Raw genomic sequence first — 27,239 nt, forward strand, 5'->3', positions numbered from 1 at the left:
TTTCAAAATCTAGATGCTTGCATTATTCAGGGATGTATGTATGTGAGAAAATATTCCAAGAGGCTGGCATTAGGGTCAGAATATCTCCCTTCTGTGGCTTCAGGGAAGGATCCTACCAGTATTTGTGTCTATCAAGATTACTGTGATAGGAATATCGCCATAGAGAAAGCAAATGTTTTTAAGTATCTCTTCAATAATTTCTGCCAACAGGGTGGGGACAACAGGGAATTCTCTCCTGGACTGGGCAGACAAGGTTCTTTGGGTAAATGTGATCTCTTATTAGACCAACTAAATAGTTGGAAACATTCTTTACAAACTTTCGGGCACAAACACCCTTCTTCAGGCATAGGAAGAGTCTGCTAGTGTTTGTACACTCTTCCGGGTGGAATAGAAGCTTAAGCAATATGCAGAATTCAGGTCTGTGAAAATGCAAATGGAAGGCAGGGAAGATCAGAGGGGATGGACATTCTGGGGGTGATTTTTTTTCTAGTGCATCATGAATGGAATTACATAGTTTACTAAACTTCGGTTGTTTTTTTTTTATCAAAACCATGATAAGGCTATATTACTCTAGCTTAAACTACAGAAACATAACTGAGACCAGCTATGATATAAAATTCAGTAGTTGCCCTTAAGAGGTATGTGGGTAAGAGGGGCTGGGAGGGGTGGGGGCCCATCTTCAAAACTTGTCCCCAACCCAAAAAATGTGTGTGGGTAGAACTGTCCTTAAGTCACGTAACATGACCCATGAGACAAAGTAGTGGGGGGCGGCCAACAGAAATTTATCAACAAGAAGGATCAGACTTCATCACAAATATTCTTGTATACAACTGCATGCACCATTTCAGAAAAGACCAGTAAGTGGCCCAGGCAGTTTTTATATATCTCAAATTCAGACAAAAAGTAGGAATCAGGGTAAGGAAATTCTTCAGTAATGGAAGAAGCAGACTGGTGAGGTGAGTGGAAGGTTCTGTGAAATATGTGACTCATAATATTGATGTGATGCTGTGGATCACTTTAATTCCTAAATAACCCAAGGCACATTTTTTTTCTGAATTCCTGTCTTAAACTCAGAAGAATTTTTGAGCATAGGTGGCCATGCTAAAAGAAACACAAAATACCATCCCATCGAATAACAAGCAAGACTATTCTCTATGACCACTGGGAACAGGACAAGGAACAATGAACTTGAGGTACAGCGGAAGAAATTTAGTTTGGAGATTAGGAAGAATGTTCTCACTATGAGAATAGTGGAACATGGTACATAGACAAGCTATGGATTGTCCAGCCATGGAAATTCTCAAGAGCAGGTTAGACAGACATTGGCCAGAAAGACATCCCTAAGCCGGTTTAGTTGGAAATGTTCCTTCGCTGGAAAGGGTGCTAGACTAGATGACCTCACAAATCCCTTCCAGCACTATTTTCCTAAGGTGAAAGTGCATCTAACAAGTATGACCATCAGGTTGATGACTTCATCCGGCTAGCCAGGAATAAAATATATTTGCAAGTGCAACCATATTTGCATTGCCCGTTGTATGTTATACTGACTGGATGACACAAATTGGACATAGCAGGTTCTTACATCCTAAATGACACTAGTTTTGATAAGTTTATTTTAATGTACATAAGGGAGTTGACAATTCTCAAGTAATGCGCATGTAGGTAAAAGTGTAGGTGTAACCACTACATCAGCACGCTTTATATACAAATAGATAATTACTTCTCCAATATTAACAGTGATAATTATTAACTTGAAAGGAGCAGATTTTAAAAATTGGAAAAAAAAAATTGGTTTTACTTCAAAAACGAAAGACAAAAAACATGGCCCTGTTAATAACAACAAAAATCTGAAGGGGAAAATAAGACAGAAATATTAAAACCCTAGAAGTCAACTCCATGGTTATGTAATATCCCACACAGGGAGAAAAAGGTAGTTTATGTTGCTTTCAGTCGTTGCCAATAAAATTGCCATTTTCTTGAGTACTGTTATTTCCCTTATTCTAGGTACAGGAACATAACAGTGGTGTTACAGGTATTACTTGTGGTAAAATTCTGATGCAGGTCAATATTTTTTAATGATATCCACTGTATAAACCACAATTTACAATATAAATCATAGTAAATATTTCTAAACAGATTCAGTAAGTTCCTCTTTATCTCACTGAGTCTTTATAGAAGTCAGTGGAAAGATTTCTATCACAGGGAATTTCTACTGGAAATGAGAATGGCCTTGACAGATACTGACTTATGTAAAGAGGAAGCTATGGAGCAACTTAAGAAGCTTCAGTGGTATTAAGTCACCATGACCGGATGACATTCTTTGGGGGTGTGGAAGAAATAAAGTGTGAAATAGCAGAGATACTGAGGAGGGGATGTAATATACTCTTAATAGCAGTAACTGTTCCCAAAGGTAGAAAAGTGACCAATGGGGTATCTATTTTTAAAAAAGATTAAAGGGAAAGTTACAGTGATAGACAAAAAAAATTGACCGACTGTGGAGCCCTCATAACTTGGCTCACTCTTATCACTATACTTCATCACATTAATACCTAATTTTTGTTCATTTCTGAGTGTGGCCACTAAGCCAATTCCTGCTCCGAATTGTTTCTTTTCATTTATAGCCTCATTTTTCTATCCGTATTTCTTGATGGGAACGTTGGATTTAAAGCACTGAGCAAACTCTTCGTACTATTCTCTTCAATCTTCCGTCTTTATATTTGCTAGTGTTTTCCCTACCAGTTCAACAGTTTCAGTCACAAATTAATTTGCTGGGTTTTTTAAATTTTTATGAGCTTTTTTAGAATTTACTTTGACTAACTTTTAAGCTTCTTCTATTTTATTTATTTCTTCTATTCCATTTTATTTGTTATATATTTGTAGGAGTATTCATCTGTTGCAAATATAGTTGCTGAGCACATCACAGCAATCTTGAGAAAAAGGCAGCGTTGGGCAGTAATTTACTGAGGAGAAGCGGAAGCATATAAAAACTGAATAACTTGTCTACAGTCTTCCAGAAAATCTCTAGCAAAACCAAAACTAGAAAATCAATTCTCCTGAGTCCCTTTTCAGTACATTAACTAAAAGAGTATGCACTTGTTCTACCTACTTTCCTGTTGATAGTTGTATATATACACACACCTGGTTTATGTTGTGGGACTATATATGTGTAAAACAGTTTGCTAGCTATAGAAAAAATAAATGATAGCATCTGCCTTTTCTCTGTGTCATAGCACAATTTCTTCCTGTGGCATAATACCCAGTTATTGTCCAGTCTATTAACTGGCAATTAAGGAAACAATGTGCATCCCTTAGCCAATCACCAATTCAAATCTGGAGCATCTACTGGATTGAGGAGAAATTACAGGGATCCAGGGCAATGCACCAAAATGTTTTGAATTCTTCTTCAAGGAATGTAACCAACTGACTGATGAGGGGCAAACCACAGCTACATCCTGCAACCCCTCACTTGTTATTCTCTCCCTGATCCTTTTCACCAGCCAACTCTGGCCACTTGGCAAACATTACTTAACATATACTCAATATGGGACATTGTGTACTCAAGTGTCAGCAATATGTAAATAACTTCACTACTAATGACATTACTATCAATCACCCCAGTGCTCCAATGCTATCTGTCCTGAATAAAGAACAACCAACTGATGCTCAATCTGATACAGACAGAGGTGAAATTGGTAAGCAAAAATAAGCATTCTGAAGAGTTCAAAATGACAGTGTAATCTCCTTTGGTTAAAGGATCACATCTAAAATTGGCTGATGTAGTCCATAGTTTAGTAGTCTTCTTGGTTTCTTTAGTTTCATACCAAACTATCATAGATTCAAGCAAAGAACATTTTCAGTCCCCTTTAACAGCCTTAGAGACTCCACCCTATCTTAAGAGATAATGACCTCCAATTTAGCACCTATTGGCTTGACTTCAGCAATGTGCTATACCTGGGTATGAGGCTTTCAGCAGCACTGAAACCTCAGTGTGGAACACCACAGCATAAGTTCTCAGCACCAGAAGCTATCATAAACACATGAAACCTACTTTCTGCATTGGCTAAAAAAATAATCTAAACTTCTGAGATGAAGCCAGTGACCAAAAACTTATCATTACTCCAGAAAAAGAAGGAACAAATTAATCTGTGTAAAAGACAGAACTTAATAGTGAGAATTTCCAAAACTGTGGAATGAAAGACCATCAAAAACCTCATCATCATGTGCTCTTAAGTGCCAGGCACATTTTTCTGACTTTGCCTTTTCTAAAGTAAGCACACAGCATTGTATTTATTTTTTAACAAAATAGAAAGCATCCTCTCTAGGGAGAGGATGAGAGAATAAACAATACATGAGAGATGCTAGCACACTATTAGAAGGCTTTCCAATGATACAGTAAGGAGTGAAATACAAGAAGAAGGGTAGGCAAAACTAAGCTAGAATAAAAGTGTGGTTTTTAAAATGTAGTCTCTTAGAGTATGTATAAACTGCATCCCTGCTGAGCTCTGGACAGACTTTGAAAAACCAAGTCACACCCACCTGCCCCAAACTCATGTGCAACAAACCTTAGAAAAGTATGCCAGATTCATAAATGTTTTTCTTCAAAAACCAGCACTACCACTGAGGAAATAAGCCTCATCCACTTGCACTCCTCAGTCCATGACCAAACTGACAAGCTAGGTTTGTACACGATTTAGACTGAACAAGAATATATGCCCCACTTAAGGTCTTAAAGACAAGCACTTGTAGTCATGGCTTAATTGTCCCAGACTGGTCTCACAGTAAGCAAGAATAAGCAAGTGGGCCTGTTTCTGTAGCAGATCCCCCTGTGCTCAACAGGAAGGCAGTTCAGACCTGCCCTTGACAACTTCACCCATGCTTATGTAAAAATGTAATAATTCCCCTCAAATTTCTCCCTGACTTCTTTTAACCTCTGCTTTCTTGGTTAATAACAGGTTTTAGGCCACTTCCCTGAAAATCAAGAGAAATATAAAAGGGGATATAGAGCTATCCTCCGCTGAGCCTAAGAATGTTTGTAACACAACATGATTTGGCTGGACAAATTTTTCAGCAGATATCTTGATAACATAGCCTCTTCTCCCCATTATTCTGAATGTCTGAACTCCTGTCAGATGGATTTCAGCGGGTAGAAAATAAGCAAGTATGCCAGATTGTCCATCATTACCTTCTGAATCTGCCTGTCATTATACTATGATTCCTTTTGGATCAAAACTCAAGGACCAAATGCCTGCCTAGAGTACATGGAACACTTAGTGCTTGTAATAAATGTGCTTAAAACTGGAGTGGCAGTCATAAGATTACTGTGAAAATGTTTTCTGCTTTTGGCAGAATACACTACATTTTTTCTTATTACAAAGCATTCCTGATTTAACATATGGAAGATACAAGTAAATATATTTTCATGTTGATTTCTTAACATTAAAGCCAACTTAATATTAAAGTTGAAATCTTAATAGTAAAGCTGTCTGTTTACCTACTTATAAATGTAAAGAGATAATGAAAGTGCCTGGGAATGATACAATTAAGACATTATGAAGGCAATAATTAATTTCTTGATTAAAGGAAAAGAATCACAGCATTCCTCAGCATTCAATTAAATAGAGGTGGAGCATGGGAAGTAACTCATTTGTCCTGAGATAACTTAGCACAGAAGCTTACTAAATGGAAATAAATACCTGAAATTAAGCTAGCTTTGTTTGCAGAATTTTACAAATTACCCCACATACCACATAATGTTGTGAAAGTATCAACAGAAACACTTGTAAACGTATCAGTTAGCAGTTTGTTTGTCCCTGCATTGATTATAAGGTTGTAATTCCTCACTGTATACAAGGTATTGCACACAGTAAGAGGTCAGATCTCCAGATCTGAGAACAGGACCTGAGTGGTCAGGGGAAAATTCAAGCGTTGACTGCATATGCTGGAGCATGGCATACACACAGAGCTACTCTGATTAACCCTAATTCCACCTAGCCACGGCCATTCAAACACCTGATCATCTTTCTGGCCACTCCGGAAGACTCTGAGAGGGAAGTATATGGCATAGGGCTAATTATGCCATCTTTATGCTTTCTGTGATTTTTCAAATGTCAGTATCAACCTGCTTGCTTTGTTAAAGCAGACCTCTCTCTTCTTTGCCCCACCCCATACATCACAAGGGGGATGGAATTGGTGGCCATCATTAAGCTGCTAAAGGGCTCTGGAGAATTTAACATGACATAAATGTAAACTGTGAATCAAAGCTAACTTTTTTATTGTCTTAGCTGGCTGGCATAGCAGACATTATTAATGGGCATGTCTATACAGACATTATTAATGGTCATCATATGATGCAGCCATATTTAGTGTCCAGCTGCAGTATTTACATTGCTGACCTATTTCAAAATATTTCACAGGATAACTATACCCTTCATAATGATGTCTTTTGCATAAAGATGCTAGTATGTTTAATATATAGATCCCTTTCCATGTGCCAGCTGATACTAAATAATGTTGCCTGAGATGCTCAGATTCCCTCAGAAAACAAACCAATGTCTAAATAGTTCGCAGTTTATTCCTCTCTACTGAAAAACTAGCACATGTTGTTTATAACTCTGAAATAGCAGCAGCAAGGCAGCTGTTACTACAGCTTTGTACAAGCATGGGAAGACGATTATTTTCCAGTGTGTTGCCATTGGTTAGTCTCTATAATGACATCATTATGCTCTACAATATATTTTGGAAGACTGGTCAAGCCTCATGTCACTGAAACGAACAGAACTCTTTTTATAGTTGGATTCCCTGCCAAGACGAGGTGAATTTCTCCCAATCAAATGTACATTTCCAAATCTCTGATTTAGATTCTTTCCAAGTATGTGAAGAAAGAGTGCAAAAATCTAACATAATGTAAACTATCCCATCTACAGTCTTGTTAACCAATAAGTAAGCCTTTGCTTTTGAGAAATGCCAGTGTAAGAAATTATTTTCTGCACTTCCACTCATCAAATTCAAGCCAAAAATATTATTTTAACATTTCAAGCATAGTGGGGTTTTTAAGACTGATGGTTTGCATGGGGCAAAGTCTATTGGGAGATCTCAGTCAAAAACTCAGTCTGTGTATGTATTACAATGCTACCACATAATGGCTTCATTGTACAGTTGGCTACTTATACACACCATCAGATGTTTCAATGAATACCCTCTGGGCCACAGTTCATGCTAGGGTTGATATGTCAGGACTGGTGGTAGTGGAAGGGTACATTACTACTTACTGTTTATAAATCTGTTTTATAAAACTTCACCACATCATATTTAGAAAGGAGTTAAAATATCGCCATACCTGAGACTGTGCATTGATAGTGGCCCCTTCTTTAAGCAGGACTTTGACAACTTCGGCCTGTCCAGCCAAGGATGCAATGTGCAGGGCTGTATTCCCTTTCTGTTATGAAAAAAGATATCAAACCTCATTAAAAAACAGTTCAGACAGCAGCCGATTATAACATTCAGAGTACAAGTCTACGCTAAGGCATGCCTTCATAGAATCCTGATTTACTCTGCAGTCCATAATGCTGTGCATATGTTACGTAGGAGAGAGCTGAATCTACAGCCCTATGGCATTCCAGAGGGATGGTATAACAGCAACTCTCATGGATGTAGGCCTATAACCTTTTGGGGTATTGCCTAAAGAGTTTTTAAGAGAAAACAAATCCGTTACTTACAGAACATAAATTTCAGTGGAATTAATTAAGGTTTTAGGTTAAATAAGAGGTAGTCTACATCTCAAAATGCAAATAGAGGGCAAAGGAAAGAATGACATTACTTAGGTGGTACTATTTGAGGCAAAAAAAAAACCCAAATATGTTCCAATGTCGCTGTTGGGAGTCCTTGAGATAAAACTCCAAAGGACTTAAGAACACAGAACTAACATGGAAATAATATGTTCTGGTTTAAGAGGTAATGGTAAGAGGTGCTAATCTCAGAGCTGTTGCTGCTGTTGGTGAAATTAATGTAAGGTGTTGGTAAGGTGATGAAGTACACTAACAGTTTTAATATCATACACCAAGTAGCTAAAGTTATGAGAATAAAACAGCATAATAAGTGGTTTTATTTTTAGATTAGGTCTTCAGTCTGAAGTGTATCCTGATAGCCTCTTGGAATCCACTCTTATCACTGCCTGGTTTTCCCAATTAACTGTTCTTTCCTACAGTAACTAATTGTTTGTATATCTTTTTTATTTCCTAACTTAACCAAAACCATTCTTTTATAGACATTTTAAATTTAGCAGTAAATGTTTTAGAGTAAAGATTTTCAGAGTTCTTTAAATATCATCATTGCTTCCAAGTCTTTTAGGTCACTCGCATTAAAAGTGAGAAGACCACTTATGAGTACAAGTCAACCTTAAAATTTAGGTTATTTTTTAAGTTATAATTTTAGTTATATTGATATGGTTGTAACCTGTGGCTGAGGCTAGATTAAAAGAATAAAATGAAGTAGGTACAATTTTATAAATCAGTCAGTCTGTCTGTCTCTCTCTTATTTTTCCAAAGGAATCACTTAATGCAGTCAATAGTATTATTGAGTTTTCAACAGAACTACACAGTCCAAGGATTCCAAACCGGAGTATTAACTAAATAGAAAAATGTGACATTATTGCTTTCTCTCACTCTTTCAAGTGGGGGAGAGGGGAAATTTCTTGCTCCATGGGATTCTAAGAGATTAATTAGTAAATTATAGAATCTAAATTTTAGTGAAGCTCAGGTGAGGACCAAACCTTAAAATGTAAATAGGGACTCTCAATATAAAAGTGTGTTTGTTTTTTTTAATCTGAGGCTAGTTTGGAGGCTGAATGCAGTAAATCAAGACCCTCTAAATTAAAAAGAAAGAGAGTAGTCTAGTCTGAAGGACAGGAGTGGAATTCTGGAATTCTTCCACGCTGACTCATGAAGAAAAATGATATTTAGTTAGAAATGTAATGAGAATTAGACAAGACAAGTTATTCCTTCAACTCACAGAATGTGACCTCTAGGGCCATGTCCCCATGAGCAAGGGCATGAGGTTGCCAAGGGGAAAAAAAGCAATGGCACAAATTCGTACCACTGCTTTTTCCCTCAGCATGCACCCCTGCACATGGGGTTAACATGGAGGAAAATGCCCTGGGTGAGGCAGAGGAGGCTCGGGCCAACACCTGGGCTGGCCCCATCAGCCTCATGTAGTGGGCCCAATCTTGGCACATGGAGCCTGGCCAGCAGTCAAAGCATGGCTCTGGCCAGCCAGGCACCGGTTTCAGGTGTAACATGCTGCTGCCATGTGCACTGCCCCGTTTTCCCTTGTGCTTTTTTTTATATCAGAATTTCCCAGTATCCAAATTTGGCTCTGCTGCAAATATACAGCACAGAAAACCAAATCACTTGCGTGAGGTGCATTTTGCAACACCTCAAAACTCATGTGCATGCTTGAATGGACACGGTCTAAGGCCATGTCCAGACATGCATGAGCATTTGGTCCCCTGAGGACAACTAGTGGCAATGCACCTTGTGCCTCCGGTAGTTGGCCCCAGGGAACGCCTGTGCCATGAGTAGTCTGGCATGCGGCAAATTAACCCAGAGGTGGTAGGGGAGGCTGAGGACAACACTATGCTGGCCCCAACAGCCTTACCTGGGGTCCTGGGGCCTGGGGCTCCTGGGGCTGCAGCTGTGTTGCTTCTGCCACAGCGGAGTGTGGCTCTGGCTAGCCAGCTTCCAGCTTTGGGCAGCACACTTTGCCACTGCGTGTGCTGCTCCACTTTTTTTTCCCCACAGGTTTTTTTGACCCCTGGAATATCACCAGCCTGGCTGGGTTCAGATAACTCACAGCTCCCAGCCCCCTTCTCCCTGCACCCTTTCCCCCGCCCCAAGTCCCTGGCACATAGCCAGGCTGGTGCCTCACGGTATTCCCACACACCACCTCAGGCCACAAGAGTACAGCTGGCACAGCTCCTGCTGGACCCGGCCATATGCCAGGGACTTGGGATGGAGGACAGGGTGCAGGGAGCTGCAGGTGATCTTGGCCCATCCTGAGTCTGGGTCAGGAAGAAGCTGCACCAGCTGCACCCATGTGCATGTGAACATAGTATGGCATTGGCTTAGCCATGTGCTAAGGACTCGGGGCAGGGGAGGGGTGCAGGGAGAGGGGTTAGGTTTCTCTAACCTTAGTTCTTTCTGCTCAGGGTGGGCATTTATTTTGGCCAGAGGGCCACTTGGGGAGTTTGGGTAAGCTGCTGCAGTGAGGTGATGGGGGGGTTGCTGTCCCTGTCTGCAACAGCTCACCCAAACTCCCTAAGAGGCCCTCTGGCCCAAATAATTGTCCACCCATGCCCTAAGAATAGGGAGAAATATTTTGGACTGAGGGCCTAAATTGTTTTTGTTCAAGATTCTAGATGCAGTACCATTTTTTCAGAACTCTGAAGCCAAAAGAAGTAAATAACCATGTTATAATGCAACTCTCCAAAGGTATCATTTAAAGTACTCCATAGCCAGGACCCCACAGAGTCCATGACACCTACCAAAAATGCACCCCTTATGGCTGAAAAAGGCTCAGGAATGTCAGTTATATCTTTATATTAAGTTTCTGACCCTTGTAGTTACAAAGATAACCTCAGAAATATGAAGTGAATACGACTGCAAAGAGCCTGAAACAACGGCTCTTGGAGGTAAAAGCGTATTTATTCATCTCAGTCAAGACTTGATAGAATGTGAGCTTGCAATAGCATTGGCATTCTGCCAAGCATTCACTAAACCCTGTATTCTTGCAGCAGAATATATTTTTGTGCAAAAGCAGGACCCTAGCATTTTGGTTTTTTCTCTCTCTTCCCCGGCAGGGCCTGTTGGCAACCGTTTCTTGCTCTGCACCTTTCCCCAACAAGGGAAATTTCTCCCTTCACTTTTCAACAAGACCAAAATGGGAAATAGGGAGTTAGAGCTACTACCTAGCTTATAACCAGGTAGCCAGAAGGGAAGGCAGCCAGATGGGTTATGTAAAGCAGGGCTGTCCAACTGGCGGGCTTGGCTGGGCAGGCAGGGATTAATCTGCAGCTGCTCCCCTCATTGCACCAGCTTCTACTGCAGCCAGGGTTTCCAGGCTCCCCCTCCCTTCTCTGGCTTTGACTTCCTGCCCTCTGCAGGGGACGGGACAGGGCAGGGCAGCTCAGCAGAGTCTGTGGCACAAGTACAGGGAGGGAGCCCACAGCCAAAGAGGTGATGGGGGGTGGGCATTTGACCACACACATGGTGCAGCTGTTGGGGGAAGCCTCCTGCCCAGGTGGTGCTGGGGCAGCTTGCAGCCAGGGAAGTAAAAGAGGGCTGTGACTGCCACTGGTGTGGCCCTCAACCAGTAAGAAGCTGGACAGCTTTGATGGAGAGGATAGAGTAGCTTCTGAGGCTGCTAGAATGAAAAGAGATGAATTGCTGAAACTGACTGCCAACTCCTGCCTTCCCTCGGATTTAACAGGCAGATTACAGATTTTGATCAGACACTGAAACTAGTCAAGGCCCACAGAACTGGGCCATCTGCAATAAGCAAAAGTCCTTCAAGAAAAATAACCATTATTAAAAATGGTCACAGACAGAGCCGGCTTTAGGTGTAGGTGATGTGGCCAACAGGGGAGTCAGGGAGGCGTCATGCACGCACACAGGTAAGCAGCCTGCAGTCATAGCACAGCTTTCCCCCCATCCCACCCTGCCCTGTCCCAGCCAATCCCCACCCTAGACAGGAGAAGCGGTGCTCAGCCCAGCCTGCCCTCATCTCCAGCCACTGCCCACCCAACTGCCTACCTGAGCATCATGTTGCTCCACCTCCCCACTCCATTGCACCCTGTGAACCTGCCTGCCTGCCTCTGCCTACAGCTGCTGACTTGGGAGAGAGGGTGGGCGCACCACAATACCAGTTCACTCAGGGGGCCGCTTTCCCTAAAGCTGGTTCCTGTCACAGATGAAGTGTACATTACCAGTTTCAGACATAATCAAATGTGTGCTGGGATATGGAAGGATGAGATGTTTCCTGGAAATGCCATGATTTAGCTTTATCACACAAATTAGGAGTTCTTGCTGCAGAAATTAGTTCCACTAAGCCGTTGAGTAGACAAGGCCTGAAATACAGCAGAGCTGGTGCACTTATACATATTCACTTTTCTAAAAGCATTTACTATTTTCAGCTATATGCCCTGCCCCTATGATGAGGGAAACAATAACATCTTTCCTATGAGTGAAACATTAACGTTTCCACAGTGCACATAGTTTTCAACCTTCTTCTTCTGTTATTACCCCACGAGCCTCAGCTAATTCACAGACTCACAGATTTTCAGGCCAAAAGGAATGATACAGTCATCTGACCTGACCTTCTCTAACACCTAGACCATGTTATTTCAGACTTGTAATTTCTATATTGAATCTATAAATTTGGGTTGAAGTGAATGAAACTAGACTGATTTACCCCAGCTCTGAGTTTATGGTTAAATGTTAACACTTTATGTAGCAAAAAGTATTTTTCTTTGTATTATTCCTGCCTTTCAGAAAAGCGGGGGAAATATATACTTCTCTTTTTTTCTTTCATTTTTTTTTTGTTCTGTAAAAATGTATAAATGTGGACACAGATACCTTTGTAGCAGAATTCACTGATGACCCTTTTTCCAGTAATGCCTGTACCAGTCCCACATGGCCTTCTTTGGCAGCCAGGTGTAGAGCATTGAGTCCATTCTGAAAACAAAAAAGCTAATATCAGTCATGAATATCACACACCTAAAAATAAGCATTGTCATTATACTTAGCTAAAGGATGAAGACTAATGTTTAGAACTCTTTCATCTTCTAGATGTTGTCTTTATAGGTCTAATATTTCTGACTGAGCTAGCTGAACCCACATACCATATGCCACTCCAGTAACAAATCTTTTCCCATAGCAACAGTCATCATAACAAACTACATTTGCAAAAGGCAAATATTCAAAAGAAATTATTTTATCTTTGATCATTCTACATTCCTCCATTTAGCAATCTATCTGGGATAACTATCCCATTACTTTAGTTTCTGAGCACATCTGAATCTTTAATATACTCAGCATACTTCACACACTATGCCTGTGAAGCCACGGAAAGGCCAAACTTACCCAAAGTCGCACCTGACTTCTGCCTGATGGAGCAGGAAATTGAACCTACATTTTAGTCTTAGCATAAGGTTAGGCTAATGACTTAAACCACTGCATCTTCCATTCACTCAGTGTCTACATATCATTCAAGTTTCTAGAAACGCAAATACCTGTGCAAAGGAGCTAATAGATCAAACTGATTGTTTATTATTGATAGCATGCAAATTATAACTGATGTTTAGCTTTATACATCTGGTGGTCTCCAGTGAATTAAATATTAAAAATTAAATATTCTATTTACACAACCCCATTCAAGAAGAAACAAGAGAAAGCCGAAGAGGCAAGGAGCAGGCTTTCCAATAAAATCTAAGGGAAACAGGCACCCAAGACCACTCAAATTCAATGGATTTTGGGCAACTTGTTCCTTTGAAAAATTCCAGCCATTATAGCTGTCTAGTTTCTTTTGTACTGAAGGAGGAGGAGGAAGAGAAGGAAAATGCTATTATACTTAGACTGAAATCCTATTTTTCATAGCCTTATGATTGTCTTCACAGTACATCAGGCAGGTGACAGCTACAGATACTGCCATTGCCTTCAAACACTCAGTTGTTTTGCCATATTGTAAGCATCATAAACATCAGAAAGCAGTAAGTGCAATGTTGTATAATATTCATCACTTTATTTCTCTTGAAACAGGTCACAGGAAAGTACAGGTTTGGAAAGAACAAGCAAGCAGGCTTCTGGTCTTTTATGGTTCATCCTCACAGACAGTTTGAGATCATTGTTTTCAGTGAGACTCTGGGAAGCAATGCTGAGACAAGACTTAATGGGAGTAGGTCCAGTGTCCATCAGTACAGCAGAGGCATATTTATTTCTGAAGCAACTCCATGGAATTCTGCTTTCCATGAGAGAGATGAGCAGACTTTGTAGGCAACAGATGTTGTAGTGAAGTTACAACAGAATGAATTCAAGCCTGATGATTTTAAGCTGTGGAAATTTACCTTGTATATCTGTGATGCTTGCTGGCATGATATTAGTCTTATCAATTATTTTAGAATACTTAAGTGTAGCACATTGCACTGAGAATCAGGGGCTATCTTCAATTGTTCTGGATACTGGCAATGTCTATTCCATTTACATTCAGCAGGCTACCCTACCTCAGATGACCCTTTAAAAATGTGGGTTCAAATCCCCTCAGGCAAAGGAGAGACTTGAACATGGGATTCTCAGCCAGGGGAGCAGTGAACTCCTTCATTCTTTTGTATTGGACATAGGCCTTCCTCCACCATTTTTATTTTTTTTAAGCAAAAAAAAAATAAATTATAAATCATTTTCATGAATTTATTATTCATTGAAAAATTTCACACTCGGGTATGTTTATGTGAGTTTCTTTTATGACTACCGGGAGTCATTTGGCTATATTATTATTCCTTACTGTAATTCAAAGTTTGAAAACACTGTTCTATAATGACAGAGAAATAACATTCTACTAATTATTTTACACCAAATAATTATCACCAGGTATAATCCCATAGCTATCCCAGCACTGTAAGCATGAACTTGAAGGCCATGTACAGACATTACACTTGTACCAGTATAAGTGATGGGAAACCAGTTTGTAACCGTAACACAACAGAAGTTTGGCACACACAGGCTGGTTTAAATATGGCAGAACCCTAAGATTTGCCCCCTCCACCATACCAAAGAGAGAGCATGTGTTCTGTTCACTACTGATATAAACTATGCCACTTACAGAAAACCACAAAACAGATTGATGCTGCCTCAGGGTTTTTGAATGTCTGTACTTAGCCAAAAAGTGAAAATTGGTTTCTTGAAGTCACACACGACTGATGTATTACCACAAGAAACCCGCTAGTGTACTAGCCACTCTTCATCCATTGCAAACACTACTGGAACCCTGATCAAGTGACGAGGACATGGTAAGGGAGAGCAAAGAGAAAGTGATGTGAAGGCCTATTATGTACAGGCATCCCCGTGAGTGCAAATAAACACGAACAAGGTTTTTACATATTTTAGTATTCCACAGAGCAGTGAGGCAGTAGGATATGTCCCTGTGCTGGATCAATAGCCCTGCAACTGTGTTAAAAAATGTGTATTTATACCTTAGAACCTGGGAACGGGGGGGAGGGGGGGGGAGAGGAGAGGGGTGTCAAATATGTGGGTCGCGGGCCAGAGCTTCTCTATCTATATAACATTCATGTCAAGCATTTGCAACATAAAACTTTACTAAGATGCAGTAAAAAGGTGGAAGAAACATCTCTGCTACACAAATTTAAATGACTGTTTCTATTTTCTTTCTTTTTTTAATATCAGAAGGAAGCACTGCAAGTTACATGTTAAGGACCTGCAGAATTGCAAATTCAAATCAAGCTTTGTTTCTCCCAATTCAGAGTCAATATAGTAATTACTCTCTAGCCCATGAAGCTGAACCCTCCTATTTCTTATGATGGAAGGTCAGGATAAATCAAAGTAGCTCCCCCGCGCCTGTCACTTAGTTAACAAAGCTTTCTGAAACTGCCAAAATAGGGGGAAGGGAAGGTTAAATTAGTTGTATGCCAAACAATGCATAACAGCAGGTGGACTTTTATGCTGCTCCTGACAAATTATGCATATATCATAACAGCCTCTTTCCTGGGGTTCCATTTATTGGTAACTTTAACACTTTAAAAGAATATAAGACTCTGTTGTCTCCTCAGGCTTGGTTATTCAAGTGTGTCCCTGGAGGGACTTCTCTGTCCTAGATTCTATTTCTCTCTACCACTAAGAGAGAGGCTTCAAAGCCTTATTTCCTGTAGAGCTCTCAAAGTGCACCTGCCACTACTGCTTAGCAGCAAGGATCATGCCATATCCTTATATAAGTTTCCTATGTGTGTAGAAATGCATTTCCTCTTCTGTGAAAGTCCTAAAAACTGGCAAGCTGTTCCAGCACTAAACTAAGTTTAGCCATTTTTAATAGAAAGGCTGACACTAACTGTCATGACTGCTGGCCAAAAATTGTTCCAACCAAAGACCTTTTGCCTTTCATTCCAACACGAGCCAAAACACTTCCTTATAGAATGGGTCTTATAGAATGAGGTTTACCCTTAAACCTAAAGGTTTCCATCACAAGTGGCCTTACGCCCTATTTAAACTCTCTGGCACATCATTCAGCGATGTCTTAGCACCATCTTGGGTAGACAAGACTGCAGTACTGCAAACTCTCCCTGTGCCCGAAGAAAAGTGTTTGTACCCAAAAGCTTGCAAAGAACATTTTTTGTAACTATTTATTTGGTCTAATAAAAGATATCACATTTAGCCAAAGAACCTTGTCTGCCTATGTCCTTAGACCAACATGGCTACAACCAACACCCCCTTGACACCATCTTAGCACTAATCCACTTCTATGGGCATTAGGGAATATAGAAGTGCTGGTACAGACAGAGTGAATGTATATAACTATGTATTTAACAGCTATGCAGACAGAGGGATCCTTGGCAAATCCAGACAGTTCAATTTTTGGATAAGGATGTCTTATGAATGTGTAAAAATTGCTGAAATACAAGGAAAAGCTGCAGACAACATCCTCACATTTGTAAATATTTGCCCAGGCAACTTCCACACTAGAAGAATATAACTTCTTTTTCTCATCATCATTTGTCTATTTTTTAGCTTATTTTATAATGAAAGGGCATGTATTACTTTAGGTCCTGGTTTAAGATAAACCAGACTCTCCCAGCATCCCAGCATGCTCTCTGGGCTGGGCTCTCCAGAGCATGGCTGGCCTCTCCCCTCTGCTCCCTGGCTGCAGCTCCGGCAGAGACTTGCAGGCACAGAGTATTTGCCTGGCTTCCTCCTGCTCTCCCCTGCCCCCATCGCTGCTCACAACTCAAGCAAGGATGCCTCCCTCCTCCCTCCCACAGCACAGATGGTAGCCAGCAAGTGGTATGCTAGCTAATGCTGAGAAGTGGCTGTGTAAAGCAGACAGGACAGTGTCTTAAGGGCTTTTTGAAGCTAATCAACAGGTAATATACCTCCTTGGAATGTTCCTTCCTTGCAAAATGTAGTTTAAGAAGAGCTTGAACTAATGAAAGGGGCTTTGTTTTCTGACAGGGTGTCAAATGCTGATAACAGAGTTGTTAAATGCTCTGTTATCAAGACATAGGAGGAACCCTTCCCTAATCAGAGCATCCTACCGGGGCCTGGACACCTCTTCCCCTCACCCTACCATCTCAGCAGTGTAGAAGGGAAGGGAGGACTGGCCTAGCACCCCCCCAGCTTCAAGCCTGAGCCACTGCAAGCATGTGCCCAAATTTCCTCAGTCCAGAGGGGATGTCTGCACTGTATTTTGAAGTAATTTGTATATGGGTTGTATGGGACAAGAACAATGAAAAAGTTGTAAACATAATGAAAATAAGAAGCAGGTTTTGCTTGCCCCGTATGCACATGCTGCACTCTGTTTCATGTTCCAGCTGAGTTAAAAGTGCCTCTGTCCTCATGCCAATGCTAAACAGCCACAGCCTAGTCCTTACTAATGTTCAAGAATTTGATAAATATTGCATAATCTGTTGATTTCATGAAAAGCATTCATACCCTGGCAGAAAGTTGAATAGACTACAGTGTATAAAATCCTGTGGAGAAATCAGCACGGGGTGAATCTGTCAGTTTTCAGAACCTCTTTCTTTAGTGGAAGAGAGGTTAGGAGGGAGGACACAGGGTAGAAAGAAGAGCACAGTTTCCTAATTCCATAAATTCCCTGGATTTTACCCCCAAGTGTCTCAAACAGGAAACAGTTGAAAAAGGGGGAAAGAAAAAAAGCTGAGGCTGTGAAGGTGCAAATTGCCTTTTTATTGTTTTTGCAGTCTCTGAATTAAGATATGTGAACCTACAGGATTATCAACAGTGTGCAACTGTATCACTTCTATTAGTACCGCTATTCTGGAGGCTAGATGGCTCCCAAGAAACATATCTTTAATCCATGGGCTGTGATAGTAGGTGTGATGGCTGCCTTCAGGATAAATGAAGAAGCTGTTATTAAAACCTGCTTTGTTTAGTAATAGCTGCAACAATAGAAGTCCCTGCTCAGATCACAGAGGTGTATGCCACTGACGTAGGAGTTGAATCTAAAACAAAGACACAGTTCTATAGAGAGACAAAGGCTTAGAATCATGAGCAAAGAAATTGCCTCCTGCTTTTGGATTCCTACCACGTTCTGCGAACTGGAACTTTGCATACTTCCCTTGTAAACAAACAGTACTCCAGCAAAGAGAAATACTTGACCCCATCATCATGTTTTCCTAATAGAAACAACCTAGACTAATGGCTGAATTCTCAGGCCAAAAAACGGTAACAATACTATAGACACTCCATCTTGAATGACCTTCTGTGCGAATCAGCAGGAGCTAGAGGATAAGGTAAGGGGCACAAGGCCATGCAAAGAAAATCTTAAAACACTGGTTCCCAATTTTTTTCAACCACTACCCACCCTGAGATTTTTTTTGTGCCCATATCACCAATCTTTTACTGAAAAGGTGGAGTGGGAGCAATGCAATGTCACAGCTCACTTACCAGTGTTCACATTTGACTAGCTGGACTGTTTTTCCTCCTTCCTGCCCCTCTCCCTCCCAAAAATCTTCTATCAACCACTGGGGTAAACTTTGCTTGCTTCCTGAGCCAGCATCAGTTGAAGTGGTGAAGACAGCTGAGCAGAAATTTATGGGGCTGGACTGCCTGTGGCAGCAGCCAAAATTATATTTCTGGAAATAAATTTGTTTCATTTGGCAACAGTGAAGCTCATAAAATATGACTAGATTACCTAACCTCACCCTCCAAAGCAAGATCTTATTATCAAAGATTTGCTCAAATTCGACACAATAAAAAGAAAAATTTTAAAAAAATCATCTAAACCAGTGAAAGTTGAACTTTTATGTTTTCTTCTCAGATTTGCTGCAGAACAAAAAACCACTACAAGTCCATTTTACTCCTCCATTTAAAACACAGTGCTGGAAGTCCAGCACTATAGGGCATCCCAAACAGAATCTGCAAGTCTTGCAAAACTGAACAGTCCTACAAAAGCAATCAAACAGCAGACAGTATTCAAGTACTGCTAGAGGCACTGAAGTTTATATTTTATATTTAATAAAGTGCTAAATAGAAAATGAAGTATTTACTATTGAAGATGAATGACTCAACTTTAAAACCCTCAACCTGTGGCATGATATAGGTTACTAGCAATGGATGACAACAGCAGTGCTCAGAGAAATAGTACACTATGTAATTTAACTATGTGCACAATCTAGCAAGGAAGTAGGGTATTTTTATTTGTCATTTCCAAATTTCTAATCAGAAATCAGAAATATCACTGATTTAGGACTTTCACAACACTTTATGACACATCTGTACTGAAAGAATAACAATTTGGCCACAATTTAACTTGACATAAATATGAGGCAGCATGCAAAAAAATTCATAAAAATACTAAGTAAATGCTATCATGAACACATTCTGAAACATTAGATTATATCAGAGTTCGGGAATATTTAAAGCAAAAGAAATGCGTTTGATTTTCTGTCCAGACATTTCCCTAACTCCGGTCACAGGACTTAGAGAATAATGGTTCTAATTAAAAAAAAAGAAGCGCTCAAGTACATGCTTATGCCTATCTATTATAGGAAAAGCATTTAAGTTCATGCATAAAATGAAGCATATGCCTAAATCACATCTCATTAGAATAATTTTTTCAGTCCAACACAAAGAATAGCATTTAAAGAAAATAAGAAAACAAAAGAAAATGAAATTTTGGACCATTAGGACATATAGGCTAGGGACAGAAGATACACATAAACCAGTTTAAGTGATCCGAAACTAGTTTAAACCTGTAACAGAACATAAATTGAGTGCAAATAAACCAGTATCAAAATGGCTTAAACTGGTTTAAGGTAAACCTGGTTGCATGTAGTATCAGACTTAGCCAATTTAGGTAAAACCAGATTATAAAACTTCTACCCAGGACCCCTTCCTGGTTCAAGTTAAGTCACAGTCCCCCAACATCCCAGCATGCTTTCCAGCCCTGGGCTTGGCTGTGATGTCTGCTCAATGAGAGCAGGGCTGGCCCTGCCCCTCTGCTCCCTAGCAGGAGCAGTGAGGGCTGGCTGACAAGGGGGTCAGGGTGGGAAACCTGGTGGAGGACACAGTCCCATCTGCCTGAAGGGTGGGGGGAGCAGGTAGCCCCAGCCAAACTTTTCCTGCTGGAGGAGGCAGGGGCATGGAGCAGGGTGTGAGGTGGGGGTGGAAAAAGCCTGGGCAGGACTACCCCTCCCCCTTCAAGAAAACCTCAGCTGACAGCTCTGGGTCCACCTGCTCCTCCACCCAGGCTGGGGAGGGGGTACATGTGGAGAAGCATGGGGGACATGTGGGTGTATGTGTTTGTGTGTGTACATGTGTTTTGGTGGATGTGTATGTGTGTGCACGCTCCCCCCCCCCAAGGCAAACCACAGCTGACAGCCTGAGGGCTCCAGAGGAAGAGCACAGTCAGCCTTCTTGTCCAGGCTGGCAGGTGTGGGGGGTGAGGGCAGTCCCTCCCATGGTAGGGTGAGGGTAAGGGCAGGGTGAGACCAGTTCCACCGCACTCCCCAGTTGAGCCCTGCATCTGACCCAGCACCTGCTGGCTAACTTTTGGAAGCACACCTGCATCAGCAATGTTTTTGAGGTGCTCAGGATGTGGGTATTGCCTGGGTACCCGCACCAACCCATGTGTGCACATACATACACACAAACACGTGGACACACATGCACACACACCCTTCAACACCCACACTTGGAAACACACACACATGGACACACACGCATGCACACACACCCCCAGACCCACATGCAGACACCCCCCCCAACCCACACTTGGACACACATGCAAATACACACACACACACACACAGCCCTCCATACCCATGCCTGGATACACACACATGCGCATGCATGTGCACCCTCCCCCCCGCGCTCGACCAGGGAGGGGGTAAAAGTCTTGGAGCTTCCTCCCTTCCCTTTAACAGTGGCTGGCAGGCTGGGCGGTATGCTGTAGTGCCCACGGGCTTCTGACCTGGGCCACTGCAGAATCAAAAGTGAATGTCTATTCACTTGCTTATCAGTTTAATCTCTGTGTCTTAAACTAACCTACAAAGACTGAATCAATTCAGTCCCATCTTTTTTACTGTCTGTATGTAGCCTTAATATCTTAAGATTAATTTTAAAAGCAGCATGCAGGCAACTCTCTCTAAAGTCAAAGACATTACTTTCTATCCTTTCTATGTAGTGGCCTAAACTCTGCATGTGTCAAATTAGGTATGGCCTGTGTATGGCATGTAGATCTGTATGACTATCAAAGCACACCGTACATACCCATGAGTGTGAAAGTTAAAAACCTACTGAATTTGTTGCTGTACCAGTAACTGCCGAGTGATTCTGGGACTATCCCACAGCCTGAACAAGCATGATACTATCCTTTCTGACCTGACAGAATTCCACTGAGCATACATCTTTCATTTTAGCAGCACACAAATACCATGGCTTGGCCATTTGTATGACTGTTCTCAAATCTTTATAATCACACTTTGACTTAATTAAGCAGTATCGCAATATCATAAGCTTTATTAGCTACGAATGGTTTCTTATCATTAAGGAAACCCAGAGAGATGGTTTATTTTTGGTGCAAATGAACAGAGCAAAACAATTTACAGAAAGCACCTGGGAGGCAAAAGATTTAATGGATAATGCTAGGAAATGATTCTCACTGAAGTTAGTTGATAAAAGCAACAGTGATACTATTAACATAGAATTGGCTGTGATATCTTTAGGGCAAAAAAAAAAAATGGTAAACCGGAGGTGGCCAACCTGAGACACACATGTCATAAGTGGCATGGGCAGCCTCTGTATGTGGTACAGAGCAGATTAGGAAGAGGACAGGAAGCACAGTGGCAGATAAGGCATGGAGCAGAAGGCAGATCATCAGATCAGGCAGGGGGCATAGGTCAGGAAGCAGAAAGCAGAGTAGCAGTTTGGGCAGGGGAAAGGGATTGGAGTGGTACTTGGGGAGGGTGCAGAGCTGATTTGAACATACCTGCCAAAAAGGTTGGTCCCCACTACATAAAACAGTGTGTTGCCTGCCATCACACTACAGGATTATCACACTTCAGGCTACAGCCCCTCTTTGGGGCCTATTTTATCAATAGATGTTCAGATTACTTGTATCATAAAGTAGTAGTTTGGAGTGATAAAAGTAGCCAAACCTGGTCCTTTAAAATTATGTGGCCTCTGTTCAAAACCAAACACAGCAAAATAGGTAAAACACACAAAATAAGTAAACAAAGAACCAAAGTTGCCATGACCCAGCACTTTCCTTGTAACCTAATCATTCTTCTAAGTGTAGATTATGATTAATGTTTTAACCTAAAATGTCTCATCATTGGCTAAACTTCTGGACCTTCACCAGAGTAGAAATTATAAGTTTTACGCTGGGGAGGGCAAAATCCAGCCTGTGGGCCAGATGCAGCCTGCCAGGCAATTCTATCTGGCCCACAGGCCCCTAAAAAATTTAGAAAATTAATATTTATCTGCTCCTGGCTGCCTGTCAAAGATGACAGGAGCTAGGGGCAGAAGGACCCAGGGCAAGCCAGCAGCAGGACCCAGCACCAAGGCCAGCCCAAACCCAACCCACCCTCAGCCCCCTGCCTCCCCTGCTCCCACAACTGGAAGCCTCTGCCTGCCGCAGCTTTCACTCCTTCCCTACCCACCTGCCAGCCTCCAGCACTACGTGGCCCCTGGCTGAATCACCAGACCTCGGGAGCATGGCACCAGTGCCAGTATTGGGAGGGGTGTGTGTGTGTGTTCATAGGAGGAGTCCCCCACGCACACCTCACCATACAAATGCACCCACACCCACCACTCACGCTACCATATGCACAGACCCCGACACCCACATCACCTCACACACTCCAGCCAACCTCCCCTCACACACAGTCTCCCACAAACCCCACACCCACCCAAACCCCACATATCCACACACACAGCCACATGCTCCCTCACCCCACCCCCACACCTATCCACCCCACCACAAAAACCCTCCTACACACACCCACAACCCCCCACAAACCTATACCCACCCCCCATTCCCCCAGTCCCCCACAGTATACAAGTAAGACTTTATTTTCAGCTGCTGTGCAATCACCTCTATGTACACTACACAAACACATATAAATCAGCACAAAATATTTTTTTAAATCAAATTAATGAATGTTGTAGATGTTCAATTTTTAGAATATAATTTGGTATTTTTCAGGTTTTGAGATGGCAAAACCCTTTGCTAAAAGGAGCATTTCCAGGGGCAAGGGCAGGGACTTCTAGTGGCAAAGGCTGGGGGTTAAGCGGCAGGACTTCCAGTCACAAGATGGCAACCAGGGGGTGGGGCACCTGTCAAGGGGCAGGGCTACCTATGTGGCCCTCAACAACTTACCCAAACTTGGTAAGCACCCCTCCACTCAAAATAATCGCCCGCCCCTGTTTTACACCATCTTAAGAGCCAAAGGAAGAAGAAGAAAATGAGGGATGGAGAAATCAAAAAGTAGAAAACAGAAAGAAATTTACTATTTCTTTAACTCAATAGATGTAAAATACTTGCCCAATTCAAAAGAATATGAAAGCATTTGGGATATAGGATGTTCAGAATATCTGTTGAGCACTAGGATAGAATGATTAATTATGAATGGGCTAAACATTTGTAGGACTTATTAATGCATAGGTTTGACTTATTTCAACCAGACAAAATGTTACAAATGGGAAGACTGAACTAAAAAACATGCTAATGTTATAAGTACTAAAAGGCTCTAACCCTTAAAACCTGACATGGTTAGGGCAACACCACCCAACCAATAACAGTTGGTACTTATTTATATATGACTTCTCATGAAAATCTCTTTGCCAGCTAATTCTCACAACAACCCTACTCGAGTAAGCACTGTAAACAACATATGCAGCACAGGAAAGAAGCAGAAAGCAGAGTAGTGGGTCAGCCAGGGAAGGTGATTGGGGTAGCACTCAGGGAGGGATGGTGCAGTTCTAATTCTTCTAAAATGTTAATTCTTCTTCTTCTAATTCTAAAAAGCTTGGTCCCCATTGTACTATGACGCATGTCCTATGGATATCTTCTGCTCTTTCTTAAAGTTTCTTTGTCTACAAATCTATTCAGGGTGAAACAGATATGAAAAAACCTGCAGAGCTCTTTTTTTTGTTAAGAGAAATAACAGAAGATAGATAGCATCTTCCCTGCACAAGACAGACTGATTCAGGGAAGATAAATGGCCAGTCATCTTCATGGATGAAAGCTCTGCAGGCAAGAAAGGAATATACATAGCCTGGTAACAATGGCTAAGGGGCTATGGGTGAGAAAATTGTGCTCCTTACTTTTGACCCTGCAAGAGGGCTGTCACAGATAAATCTTCATAGCCGGAAGTCCCAAAACTGCAGACACTATCACAGAAGTGGGCAAGAGATTACCCAGCGCATAGCAAAACAATTTCTTGGTTTCTGGTTTACGGTGAGAACCCAAATAATCTGTTTAAGGTGTCTTAAGAATTCTTAGGATTTTTAGGATTTTTTTCATTATTATTTTTCATTATAAGTGCTTTCCAAGAACTGCAATTACTCAACATTTTTTTTTTAAATTCTTGAATCACTTCCTTCCAGTATCAGAAAAAGTATTTACTGAATGAGACCAGGTATAGGTATAAGTACAGATAGTACTTTGCACAGTAATTGAGTACTTTAATTACCTTGGTATATAGGGATGCAGTTTTAACTTTGACTCAAGTCATTAAATGCTGAAAGCTTGTGATACCACAATATGGCACACTAGGGTGCAACATCTATTTCAAGCAAGTATAAAATTATATGATGTCTTTTTTTTTTTACTTTATCTTGCATGTATCTGATTTCCAATATTGATGATTAAAGGAGATAGTGTTTTGCTAGCTAGCTATCATTAACATTCCTTCATAAAGAAAAAAGAGGAATTTGATCTGATTCCAGAAAGGAAACAGTCTATGGAATGGATATGACTGTTTGCTAATATAGCTATCCCAGCCTGTGTGAGTTTTCTTTTCTCTCCTGAGAGACAGGAATAAGAAGTACAACCTATTTCTTATCTTAGCAAAGAATCTCAGTTTTCTTAGTTATAAATTATGGCGTGATCCTTCTCAAACTGATGTGATCATTCTCAAACTGTATTAAAGTTGGACAAACCAAAGATCCCTAACCAACTGACTGCAAATCTTGCAATCAGATTTTTGAAGCAAAAACCCATTTCAGATTTTGCTTCTCACAAATATCTTCACTTAAAATTTGCTGTTTCTCCTAGAAAATAAGAACAAAAAAGCAAGCACTGGAGAGAGCATCCTTTTTTTTTTGCCATCCACACCATATTTTTTTTTTTTTGTTGCAAATGGAATGTAATGGGTCATAACATTTCTCGAGACAATTTAATATTGTCTAAAGAATTTATGCTCTCAATAAAACAGACAGCAGAAAGTCTCAGGTCTTGCCAACATTCTATTCCTGGGAAGGCAGATGAATCTTCCCCTTTGCACATTCATATCCCAACTTTCATATGACATTTGTGTATTTAATTATTTGCAGCTTTCCTCTGGCAGGGGAGGTAGTTCTGACTATTTCAGCCACTCATGTCTCATTTTTGCAACCACTATTTTACAAAATGACTTCATTTTATTTTACATAGAGTTACGACTATTTTCTCATGATAAAGCTTTCCTATCTGAGCTTTCTACCTTGACTATGGAAGTTCATAAAGGCTCTTCTCTGGGATGAATGTCAACATATAAAGGTAAGCCAAGAAGGAAGAGATTTTAGTGGTGTTCTCCAGATATAAGACTGTCTCCATCTCAATATTTTGGCATTACTACAGTATTTTTATACAGTACAATGCCCAACCATAAGAAAACATTTAAATAGATGCTTCACTTAACATCGCTGGAATTTAAATACATGCTTAGGGTTAAGTTTGTGTTTAATTATTGTAAGGGCCAGATTTTTAAAGGTATACAAGTAATGGAGTTCAGCATCTATATACCTTTAAAAATCTGGTCATAAGTGTTTTCCTAAACAAGGGCCATAATAAATATGACAAAGGTGCCATTCTGTGACTCTGTATTTTAAATGAGATGCTATACTCTAAAGGAAATGACCATTAGTTACTAATTCAAACAAGTCACTTTCTGGTAAACTTTTTTCTTTTTCTTTTAATTCAGTTAGCGCACTTCAATCACTTCCATCACTTAGGAAAATATAAACCTGAGGTCACAGATACAGCAAAAGGCGGATTTATCCAGGTGGATGGTGGGTGGCAATGCAGCGCACACCCTTTTGTATTCTACCAGGAAGGGCAGCTTTCTTGGATATCAGAGTCCTGACATCAGAGCCTGCTGACAGACTGGAAAATCATAACATGCCAAGTGACATACCCTGGCCCAGGAAAAAAAAGACTGGATGAAAGTATTTGCTGAGTGAAATGTTGTTTTCAGCTAAAACATCAATTTGTTTGCAATTTGTTTACTTACTTCTTCCAAATTCACATCTGTTTTGAATATCCTGGTTATTCTGGCCAAATTTTAGTCCAGGTTCTTAGCAAGTTTGATATTTCAGGGTCTCAGTCGTGAAACTGCTGCTGCCTTCAGTGGGAGCTCCACAGCTTGCAGGGTTAATTGCTGGATCACAAGCAGACCTACTGGGTGTGCCTCCCCGAGTGCAAATGCACGGGACTGCTCCTATTTGTCCCCAGGCACACCCCTGCACATGCTCACTGGCGCAGAGCAGAGAGACCCAAGTGCGGTTGGGGAGGCTGGGGCCAACACAGGATCAGGTGAGCCAGGATTTGATTTCTGGCAATGCACACTGCTGCCACATGTGCTGCACCGCTTTTTCTAGCAGCAGGTTTTTTTGACACTGGGATCTTCCAGTGTCAAAACAAAATGTGCTGCAAATTAGCAGCATAGTGCATGAGTGCACATGTGCTGTGTGAGGTTTGCAGCACCTCAAACAGCTTCAGTGGCTGCAAGTGTTTGCAAACCT

General features: G+C 41.1%; 1 protein-coding gene across 27 annotated transcripts in view; it reads right to left on the reverse strand.

Annotated features, from left to right (window-relative positions):
* The window catches only part of ANK2 (ankyrin 2), a 699,650-nt gene that overhangs the window by 209,343 nt on the left and 463,068 nt on the right, over positions 1-27,239 (reverse strand). For all 27 annotated transcript variants that reach the window (XM_059722122.1, XM_059722104.1, XM_059722109.1 and 24 more), the window contains 2 exons: positions 12,627-12,725; positions 7,337-7,435 (listed from right to left, as the gene is read on the reverse strand). In XM_059722122.1, coding sequence (XP_059578105.1) covers positions 7,337-7,435; positions 12,627-12,725 — 198 coding nt within the window. The remainder of the gene's footprint in view (positions 1-7,336; positions 7,436-12,626; positions 12,726-27,239) is intronic.

The sequence above is a fragment of the Alligator mississippiensis genome, chromosome 2 (assembly GCF_030867095.1).
Source record: "Alligator mississippiensis isolate rAllMis1 chromosome 2, rAllMis1, whole genome shotgun sequence".
NCBI lineage: Eukaryota > Metazoa > Chordata > Crocodylia > Alligatoridae > Alligator > Alligator mississippiensis.